At 37.3% G+C, this 12,083-nt stretch overlaps 1 protein-coding gene across 1 annotated transcript in view; it reads left to right on the top strand.

Moving 5' to 3' along the window:
* cutlet (chromosome transmission fidelity protein 18 homolog) overlaps nucleotides 1-12,083 on the top strand; it is a 347,064-nt gene that overhangs the window by 311,518 nt on the left and 23,463 nt on the right. The window contains exon 21 of the mRNA XM_090395883.1: nucleotides 5,679-5,825. Coding sequence (XP_090252009.1) covers nucleotides 5,679-5,825 — 147 coding nt within the window. The remainder of the gene's footprint in view (nucleotides 1-5,678; nucleotides 5,826-12,083) is intronic.

Below are 12,083 nucleotides of genomic sequence, written 5' to 3'. Positions count from 1 at the left end.
GCAATACATGTCTGAAAGGAGATGTGCTTTGCATTATGGAAGATACTAAAGCAAGTGATGAGAACTTATACCACCTTTACCACGAGTTTCTATGGTCCTGAAAGTACTTCAGGTGCAAGCTTTGGTTTGCCTACACTTGGATAAAGGATAAAACCCAATATATAATATTGGGTTTTATCCTTTATCCAAGTGCAAGCTTGGATAAAGGATAAATATCCTCATCGATATTTATGAAAAAAGAATAAAATCCTCATCGAAGGATTGACCTCACTAATCAGTTCTCTCTAAAATAATGAAGAAGGTAATTAACCATGGACTTCTTCACCTGAATACCCACCTGTTAATTAGTGACCACCAGTATGGATTTTGCCATTCAAGATCCATGACAGATTTCTTTGCCTACATCATCTACCTCTGGAAATGTGCCATGTAAAGTTTCAGAGAAATCTCTACTGATGATGTGCTTGATATTTTCAAGCCATTTGGAGTTTGGTATAGGAATAAAATACAGACCATAAAATACAGAAATAGTACTTATTTCTGTATTTTATGGTCTGTCTTCATAGGTTAATGACTTACCTCTAGCCTCTCTTGCCAAAAACATACAGAGTGATTCCAAATTATTGTTGGGGTTGCTGTGGCCTATAATTTTCAAACCGGAAACAACAAAATAAAACTGCTTACAAAATAAGAATGTGTAACTCAAAAAGTTTTATTTGTTAATGCTCTAATCACTGCATAGATGTCTGAGAGATAATATGACATCATATTTCAAAGTGGCGACTGTTCAAAAGAAAGCAGTGTGCTTACTTTGATTTTTCAAAACAAAGTCCATTATCACAATGCAACATCATTACAGAACTCAGTATGGAAAACATCTGATGTTGGTTAAAGCAATTTCAAGAGACTGATAGTGTTCAGCACCAGAAAGGAAGACCGAGAAGACTGAGCACTTCATAAGATTTTGATCAAATTCAGGAAGCATTTTATCAGAGGCCACAAAAATCAACTAGATGACTTTTTTGCAGTTAGATATATCACAAATGACTATTTGGAGGGTTGTTCATAACCACCTTCAACTCCATGCCTACAAACTCCAGATTTTGTAGGCTTTACAGCCAGGTGATAAACCCTGCCATTTCCAATCTGCCCAAGACATTTTGTCAAAGTTGAACCTGATGATGAAGTGATGAAGCAATGTTTTTCATATGAGGGAGCTCAAATCGGCATAACTGCAGAATATGGGGATCAGAAAACCTTCACGCCATTCAAATATTCAAAAGAGATAGTCCAAATGGTGAATGTGTTGTGTGCGTTGTCATGTTTGGAAGTTTTGGGGTCCTTTTTCTTTGCAGAAAAAACAGTGACAGTGGTGAACTATTTCTGTTACCTGTATCTGTTACCCCAATTGGAAGATCATCTAAATGTGGTGTTCCAGCAAGATGGAGCACTGTCACATTGTGCTCTTACTATCCAAGAATTTCTTGACATCCATTTTCCTGGATGCAGGATTCTGCATCATGGATTGATTCCATGGCCTCCATGCTCACCCAGTATTACACTGCTTGATTTCTTCCTGTGGGGGATACATGAAGGACCTTGTTTACCAGATGTAAACAAGGTCCTTCATGTTTACCTGTTCATGTCCTCCTGATGAACTGAAGACCAAAATTGTTGCTGCGACAGAAACAGTTACACTGTAAATGATGGTAAGGGAAGGGATGGTAAGGAGATCACTGTTTAGGGCACTTACTGTAGATGATCTTGAAGCTGGATGTTTTTGTGTACTGCATGGTTTGTCATGTAGAGAGTGCAAAAAACGGAGAATATGGTTTGCAATCAGTGAAAGCAGGTTGTTTGTGAGAAGAGATTACAAAGGGAGGAAGAAGGAAGACAGAGCATAATGTGGCTGCTTGTTGAGAAGCCCTCAATGCCAACCCCCTATTAAATGCCTATTAAAGACAAAGGTCTGAAGAAACCTGTACTGTTGCACAGGTTTTGTCAGGCCTTTCCATGGCACATGTTCAGACATGAGATGTGAGGAAGATCAACTGTGGATCTTAATTGGGAAAAATCCGTATCAGTGATCACTGATTAGTTGACAGGTCTCCAGGTATCACAGAAGTTCACTGCTAATGATCTTCCTTATTACTTAAAACAACACTCAGATGAGAGCAATAGGTCAGTAGTTTGATGGTAGACATTTATAACTTTTTTTTTTGGAACTGGCTGTATATGGTCTTGCTTCCATGCTGTTGGGTGGTTGCCAGATGAGTATAATATAGTGTATAGATGATAAAGAACAGGTGTTAGTTCAGGAGCATGTCTCTTTAGCACAGTTGTGGTATACAGGAAGAGGCAGTGTACAGTAGTATTCCAAGTAAAGAAGGAAACAGTTTGTCTTAGCCATCTATGCAGGAGCTGGATGGGAAGAATGGTGCCAGGAATCAGCTTTATCTTTAGGTGATGTTGCAATACTATCATTTGGATGAGAAAGAGGTGTAAGCACAGATAGACAAAGGTTGCACCCAACAGCATTTGTGTGAGAGAGAGACCACAAGGTATGATCCATTAGCATAGGTGGCAAGTTTTCTACATTTTTAGCCTTTTCACAATCAGACTTAACTCTGTTAATGGTGTTCTTGCAAGTGTTGCAGGTTGTGTTTTTTTTTAAGCCACTTATGACGAGCGGTTCTTTTTTCTTCTTGGACCATCCCTGGCACACTTTGGAAAATCATGGCTTGGAAATCAGGCAGGATTTCTGAACAAAGTAGGGAATGAAGGTCTTTATTCCAACATGGATAATTTCTGTAACAAGATCATTATGAATTTTTGGAGAACAGAAACAAGTCTGACTAATGAAACTAGTAGTAAAACTCAGAGGTCTTCCTGCTTGGATACTGTTGTTAGGGGCTCACATATACAAAAAATGCACAATGTACATCCTCTCCCTGTAAAGTCAATTTTGCCTTCCTCTGGTGAGGCCTGTCTCCATAAAAGGGATCTGATGAAACCAGTCAGATCTATGAAGGTGCTCGCTTTCTCTTCCTAGCTGGAGGAAATTCCAACTCGACTACTAGGTGATAGTGGACCTTCATTGCCTGGTAAAATACAACCATTTGGCTTATTGGAGGCCTGAATGGCATGTGTGATGTCCAGAGGAGGAATTCCAGTTTGTACCCCCCCCCCCTCTCTGTGCAGTGTGAGTCATGCCAAATATACTTAGAGACCCATAACCTCCTCCATTTCAAAGGTATATCAGTTAAAACAGGGATGCTGCAGACTAGCCACCAGTTAGTACATGGGCCCCAATCTGTGTAACAAGTAAGGAGGCTTCCAGATTACCTGATACAAAATCCTGCTGCCAGATCATGCCTGGAGCCACAGCCTAGGTAGTGGTATTTGGGAGGCACTGCTGAGGCCACATTATGACAAGGAGAAGGTTGTTGTTCTCTGTATGGCTGTCATATCAGAGTCCATCTTCTCTCACTGCACATACCCACTCTCTCCTTCCATCTAACCACTAAATGAACCTTACAAACCATGGCATTCACAAAAAAGGAATAACACAAACTAATTCCAGTAAAAATTCCACAATGCAACCAATCACCATATACAAATTTCCGCATCCACTTTACTAGCATCCATGGCATTAACACCAACATGAAAGATGTTCACCATCACTTCCAGTCATCTCATCCAGACCAGACCACTTACTATTCACTATTGTCCACCTTACACACTTCACAATTCTTTTTGCCATAAGGATGGCACCTATGCTTTTGTTATATCAGACATTGCTTGCCCGAGAGTGTTATTTGAGAATTCTCTGCTTTCGACCTACTCTGGCTCAAGGTTTCCTCGCCTCATTTAGTAGTATTCATCTGTTGCATTTGCCATTCTCCAAACTCTGATAACTACTCAGACCTCTCCATATTCCTCTCTCTATGAAACTTAACCATCTGCAATCCAGCCATCCAAATAGTGAATTCATCTCCCTAGGTGACTTCATTGTTCACAATTCCAACTGGCTCCCCTTTTCAAACGCCACTGACCATGCTGGATGAGAGGCAGAAATCTTTGCCATAACCAATGACCTAACACAAATCATACATCTACCTACACAAATTCCTGATAACCCTTTTCATTCTCCCAATACTCTGGATCTCTTTTTAACCAGTTCTCCTTCCATACACACTGAAGGTCAGCTACCCTCTCAGCAACTCACACCACAATCTTGTGCAAGTCTTTTCTCTCGCTCACACATACACACAGAATGCCTGATCTTGCACCCTCTGGTACAGATGGCACCAAATGGGGGGGGGGGGGGACTTCTTTCCATGGTCTGACTATTGCTTCAGCTCACCTGACCTCTAACACCTGCTCCAAACGAGTTACAGAAATTATTCAGTTTTAAAGCCTTGGTTCAACAGAAAGTACATCAAAGCATTTAAAGAAAAAAATTCAGTTTACTGCAGGTTGCTTGCATCATTAACTCCAGCTTCATACCAAGCCATAGAAAGTCAGAAAAAGGGGGGGGGGGGGGGGTTTCAGATTCATCATCTTCTGGCAAGGAGTGTTGGATTGCACAAAAACACATCACCCTTGTGGTAAATGGAATCATATAGTTCGGATAGTCAAGACGAGCTGTGGTTGTTGTGGCAAAGATTTGATTAAAACAGAAAATCAAGTTAAGATGTCTGCAGGTCATGATGCACATCATCATTTAGCTTTGCATTTATACTACAAATGTTGGTGAAGTGAATGTGGAAGAAATTGGGAATAGTTACAGCAAAGGGGCTTTGTATTGTTCTACAGAGGAGAGAGTAATCACCCTACCTTTTTTAGAGGTGTCATTCCTAAAATAATATTGGAGTTTATATTCAAACTTGTAAACCAAATTATAATAATCCTTCTCATGAAATATTTCTGCATAATCAATTTTCTGGCATCAGTATTAATTTACGTACCTAGAAAGTCAAGTGATTGAAAATACATTATTCATGTATTATGCAAGTGCTAATTTTTGTAGTTTAATTTACTAAAACTTTAGGGGAGTTGGGCAGTTTTGTTGATATGAGATAAGGAATGGAATGGTTACAAAAAAAAAAAAAAATCAGTTGTCTGATTTCATCTGTGGTAGAGGAGTAAAAATCCTTTATAAAGTTGCAAGGAATTGTAAAGAAATTTTTTTATAATGACACAATATTCCTTGTGTAGAAGTTTCAAACAATGATCTTTCCAATAAGTGGACACACACAATATGTATATATATATATATATCTTATTTTCTTTGTTATCAGGTTATAAAGATCACTTAATCAGGATGTATGTAATATAATAGATATTATATAGGTCCTGCTTGCATTTCTGATTATGGTTGCTTAAAAGACCAAACTGAAATGGTTTATCCATGTGGAAAGGATAACAAGAAAGGTTTTTTAAAGATAAGAGAAAGAAAGGGAAATGTGATATGCAGTGCAGTGTATTGCACATTACATTATTAGTCTTAGAGATTCTGAGCATTAATAACTCCCCCCCCCCAGGCATCTTCTAATCATAATGTTCAGACAGACTGCTCTGATCAGAAGTGTGTTTTTGGTGTGATCAGTAATGTTATATTAAATCATTATGAAACCACCTTAAACAGAAACTTATATTTATTTTGACATTTTCAGGTTGAAATGGAAAAAATGAGAAGAGAGGAAGCTGGAAGACAGTGTCAAAATAAAACCCTATCTGAAGATTTTAATAAGGATAAGCTTAAAAGTGCACATATTGATGATGATAAAATGCAAGTAAAACAGTTAAAATTTCAAGAAAAGGTAAGAGATTTAACACATTTGTTAATTGTAAACTTACAACTGGTTTATATTTATTTTTGAAATAGTTTAAAGAAAGCCAAGAAATGATTGGCTTTCATAAAAGACAATCATAAAAAGGTGGATTTCACAAATAGTTTTCACTTATTCAGTTGTCATAATGAATGAGGTATAGTTACACAGTTTTGCCATTAAAATGATTGAAATGACTCATTTAAAATAATCTACAAATTTTAGTAGTGATACTAAATACCTAATTTCATTAAATTCTATCAAGCCAGAGAGGAATATTATCATCCTCATAATTTCAAATTGTTTTCTCAAGAAACAGAATTATGCAATGAAATTAACAAAATGATGTTCGGAGTTGATGTGACTATATGTGTCATGTCCGTATGTCATGATAAGTTTTGTTTATAATAAATCTCAAATTCTATTAAATTCCATTTAGCTAGGGCAGAATTATTGCATCACAATTTTAACACATTTTGTCCCTTTTTGCCCCTGCAAATGGTCTGGCCTATGATATGAAATTATTATAAACCTTTCACTTAAATCAATTTAGACAGAGTCTGTGAGAAACTGTATACCACAAACAAATCTAATAAGTGCTTATTATTAGATTTGTGCAAAGCTTAAAGAAGGAGAAACTTACCACCAAAGAGCTGATTGCTGCAGAAATATCATCCAAATTATGGCCCCCTTCCCCAAATTTCTTCTGTGGAATTCTTTGTCTTTCATGCATTTTTATTTTTAAAGAAAATATAAAAATAATAATTATTATTTATTTTCTTACTTACTTAAATGGGTTCAGCACTCAATTTTAACCACCACACTGGTGTCGATGTATTTGCACATTAATAACTATATGGATGCAAAATGTCCATTTTGGATACTATAGAATAAGATAGATAAAAAGCCTAAATTTTTTATATATTTATCCACATGGTCCTTTGGGTATTTAATTGAGTATTATTAGGACATGTGGTCCTGGAAGGTCCTGCAGTGTTGCAGTAAGTCTTTCACCCCCATGGTTGTGATTGAGACCTGAGGCTTGCATGGTGCTGGTATTGCTTCTGGGGGTAGCCTTAATGTTCCACTCCCAAGTGCAGTCATTGCTTGCCAGTCAGTGGCCATCCATCTGTAGCTCCATGGTAGGTGGAGAGCTCTGGCACTGAACAAAAAAAACCCTCTTCATGAATTCTTCATACTGAAATATTTCAGGGACCTTAACAAGGTCCCAACCAAGTACTGATACCAAAGATACATCATTTGATAACAGAAGTAAGAAACAAAAGGCATGTGACACTAATATAATGTACCAGTTTTTCTGATCATCCATACAACAGGTGAAAAGCTTGTAGGGAAAATGTCACCTTTCTTCATTCAAAAGGGTTTAGAAAGACTGACAGTTTCTCCAAAACTGTCAGTCTTTCTTAACTGGCAGTTTCTCCAAAACTGCCAGTTAAGAAACTACATTCTGGTGATATTATTATTTTGACAATCTCCATGGAATTAATAGACTGATCGTGGGAGGCCCACTCAACCAGCAATATGTCTATCATAAACTTTGAAGTTATTATCATCCCTGCATTTACAATGCACTCCGGAAACACATTCCACTCCCCAACAACTCTCTATGTAAAAAATCTACTCCTTACACCCTTCGGTACCACATCTTTATATACAATTTCCAGGGATGGCCTTACGTTCTTTCCATCTTAACTCCCCCCCCCAACTGGCCATGACGTCTACAGACGTCCAGCTGAATCGGGATATGATTTTCTGTAACACCTATTGTATAACATGGATAAGAAGTGCAATTTGGTCTCACTATTTCATCCGTCTTGCTGGTAGGGAGGTTAATATCCACTCTTTTTTATAATTCTTTCTGTATTAATCTGGTAGAATCCATTGACTAACTTGTAGATCTCTATCATATCTCATATTTTCCTCCCTATATGCTTGTAGAAACATGTCAACAATATTTTGAGAAACTACTCATTAATGGGTGGAATACCATTTACAGTAACGCCTCATAAAACACTAAACTCTTCTAGAGGAGGGATCTCCTTTGTTTTCCTGATGAAGAGATATGTTCTGGGCTTAACCGCCCAACCAGCCAAGACGTATATATACGTCCAGGTTACAATGGATGCGAAGTGCATATTAAAATTGCAATACCATTGATATTACATTGAAATATATGATGTATACGAAGTGTAGAGTAGTGATGTGTTTTATCCATATTGACGGCGACGTGGTTAAAGATCCGGAAGTGATGGGTATGAGGTACTATCACATCAGACAACCACTGTGTCTGATGTGATAGTAAAGAGCTTAATAACAAACAAATCTTGATCTGCAAAGAAAGTGTTAAATGTATCAACTGTCAGGAAGATCATCCAGCTTACTCCCATGCATGTCAGAAGTGGAAAGATGAAAAAGAAATATAAGGTTAAAATAGAACAAAATATATACTGCTCAAAACAATTAGGTGATATTTTGGTTTTCTTGTAAATTATAAAGTTATAAAAAATAATTTACAAATGTAACACATTTATTTTAAAATATTCTTAATATGCAACTGTGTACAAAAAATCATGTTAAGACTTGTCAAAACGTGTCTTAGCCGGATTAGCATGTGGGGGGGGGGTATACAAGCATGACTTGTTGCGCTCACTTCGACAGTGCATAATTATCACTTCGGTTGTAAACTTGTGTCACCTACCACCCACTATTTTGTTAAAAACAGCAGAGCAACATGATCTCGGAATCCATGGCTTGGAGAGCCATTGATCAATTAGAAGATGGACAAATGCAGCAAGTTGTAGCTCAAGCATCTCGTGTATCTCAAAGCGTAATTTCGCAACTTTGGGATTGCTTTCTGGAGACAGGAAATGTTCAAAATCGTCTTCATGCCATAGGTTTATATGCCCGAAGACCAATGGTTTGCATTCCACTTACTGCAAATCACAGAAGAGCCCAAAGAATTTGGGCACAAGAACACCACAATTGGACAAATGAGGATTGGGCTCATGTACTTTTTAGAGATAAGTCCAGGTTCAGTCTGCAAGCAGATAACCAACGTATATGCAACTGTGTACAAAAAATCATGTTAAGACTTGTCAAAACGTGTCTTAGCCGGATTAGCATGTGGGGGGGGGGGGTATACAAGCATGACTTGTTGCGCTCACTTCGACAGTGCATAATTATCACTTCGGTTGTAAACTTGTGTCACCTACCACCCACTATTTTGTTAAAAACAGCAGAGCAACATGATCTCGGAATCCATGGCTTGGAGAGCCATTGATCAATTAGAAGATGGACAAATGCAGCAAGTTGTAGCTCAAGCATCTCGTGTATCTCAAAGCGTAATTTCGCAACTTTGGGATTGCTTTCTGGAGACAGGAAATGTTCAAAATCGTCTTCATGCCATAGGTTTATATGCCCGAAGACCAATGGTTTGCATTCCACTTACTGCAAATCACAGAAGAGCCCAAAGAATTTGGGCACAAGAACACCACAATTGGACAAATGAGGATTGGGCTCATGTACTTTTTAGAGATAAGTCCAGGTTCAGTCTGCAAGCAGATAACCAACGTATCTTGATATGGTGTGAAACTGAATAAGAAATAATCTACAGTTTGTTCGTGAAAGACCCCCAACATCAAGGTGGGAGTTTGATGGTATGGGCTGGAGTAAGTATAGGTGGCCATACTGAACTCTATTTTATCAGAAACAGCCCCCCAGCACGTTCATTGCCAACCACGCGATATCGCGTGATGCGAGTTATCACCGGGGGGCCGATCACGCATTGTCACGTGGACATCGCTATCAAGTAAAAACAATTTGGCCACCACACAAAATTCCAATTTTCAGCTTGGCAATGAACGTGTTAACAGTCCAAAGGTATCACAATGAGATTTTGGAACCTATAGTTCGTCCATATGCTGCTGCAATTGGCCAAGAATTAATTTTTATGGATGACAATGCTCATCTACACCATGCAAATTTGGTACAAGAGTGGTTTCAGAAAGAAGGTATTGAATGAATGGACTGGCCTGTCTGTTCATTGGATTGTAATCCAATCAAACATGCCTAGGATGCTTTAGGTAGGCATGTTTCTGCTCAACTGGTGCCACCATGATCGCTTCAAGAGCTCGAAATTGTTGTCACAGAAAAGTGGGGAAATATCCCACAAGAACTATTTGATCATCTTATCTGGTCCATGCAATCAAGATGTACCGCTGTTTTGGCTGTTAATGGAGACCATATGCCCTATTAAAAATTAACAAAAGCGTTTTTGGTTATTCTTGTTAAAATTATAATATTTCATGCTAAAATGTATAATTTGTTAAATTTGTAATAAAGATCGATTATTTAAACAATATCTCATCAATTACACGTTATCCATAAGTAAGAAATATTTATTCATGGATAGAGTACCCAATAGTTATTGTTATAAATGTTGTTTCCTTAATTTATTATTTATTATGATGGTATTATTTAGGTAGGGGACATTACTCTCTGGTTCCCCTTTATATGCCCTATTGATACTCAAACTACCTATCAATTCTGTAGCCATCACTTAGATTGCTCACGTGTGCGAATTCGATAAACAAAGACACTGCCCCTGGATAGAGCCAATTTCTTTATTGAAAATCTGGAGCTGTCTCCTCGTTGGGTTCTGGAAAATTAGTTTGTTAATGCTGCGCCATCCAGAACCCTTAGATCAGAAAAAAGCTTCTTAATCAAGGAGTGAACTTTCGGAGTGACACATGGTTACACAATTTATATAATAACAGTTTCCAAGTTAGCTAAATCCCTTATTTTAAACTCTCATTGCAGTCGTGGTCTTCCCCAATTAATTAGTTCTGCTCAGGTTCTACTTAATGAGTGGTGCATTGGATTCATTCATCAGGCAATTTGTTAGGTAAAAGAAAAGGGTTTATTCATCAAACTATCAGAATAAAATTTTACAAGACTTGTCATATGACTAAAGTAAATCTTTCTCCTAAGTTAACAGATTTAACTATACAATACTTCAGTATTCCTAGTTGAATTCTACCACGAGACAATATTAATTATGAATCAATTCACTGATTTCTAATAATCGGATCTACAATTTCTCTCAATGTTTAACTTATCAAACTTCAAGCATTACTAAACTATAACATACTATATACAAATTATCAGAATTCACTCTCAGAGATAAAACATTCTGGTATCAGGCTAAGCCCTAAAGTCCTGTTTCATATCTTATATAGGTCCCACCAATATTTCTTGCACATTAATACACACAAAGGAAACTAAAAGCTTCGTACGTTACCAAGACCTTCGAACTTCGTCGGGTCTATCTCTCGATCCTTACAATTCTTTCCACAGTTCTTTCCGATGGGCCAAAAAATCCTGAATGAGATATTTCACAACGAAATCTCTTCATTCAAGATTTAACATTATTATTATTTGCAGAAATTTATAATTATCTGACAGAAACTAAAATATACCCTAATTGTTTTGAGCAGTGTATCATATCAGGATGCAAAAAGGAAGTTAGCCACCTACCACACCTATCCTGAGAAGTTGAGAAAATGTCAACAGCAACTGAAACTCATATGTCTATTCTACTGTGCTGGAACTTTATGATTGTGAATGCTTCTCTGTTGAGTGCATCAATGGCATGATGTATGGTCTCACTCCAGAAACAATTTCAAAAATGATTCCATTTGATGAGAATCTACTTGTCAAAAAAAAACTGTGGCAAGGATATCACTTAAAGATAAACCACCAGAGACCCCAGCAAAAAAAATGGATACTTCAGTATCCACTGAAAGTAAATTAAACTTATCAACTTATCCTGAAATGTCAGATGATGTATTGAATTTTTTTCCAGAAGAAGAGATGGACACTGGACATTCATACTTCCTGAAATCAATTGATAGATATAAATTTGATAAGGGTAAGCCGTCAGCCTTTCAGAAATCAGACAAGTCTACAAGTCCAAAACAATATGATATGAAAATTTTTTACAATGGAACTGTCATGAGTTTCACCAGAATGTCACTAATAAAGATTTTGCTTCACTGTTGTACACAAGGACAGAACTGGAGATGGTCTTGTTCATGACAAAGTAGCTATCCCAGTGTGCAGTTGTACTATTTTCCATCATAACCACCTTAATACTGCTATGAAAGCAATAGTAATTCACTTATCTGTGGGATTTCTTATTACAATGTGTTCAAGTTCAAGTTATTTACT

This window comes from Typopeltis vanoorti, chromosome 7 (genome assembly GCF_054136105.1).
Source record: "Typopeltis vanoorti isolate ZY-2024b chromosome 7, IOZ_Tvanoo_1.0, whole genome shotgun sequence".
Taxonomy (NCBI): Eukaryota; Metazoa; Arthropoda; class Arachnida; order Uropygi; family Thelyphonidae; genus Typopeltis; species Typopeltis vanoorti.
The sequence above is the reverse complement of the archived record's forward strand: the minus strand, read 5'-3'. Positions and strand labels throughout refer to the sequence as shown.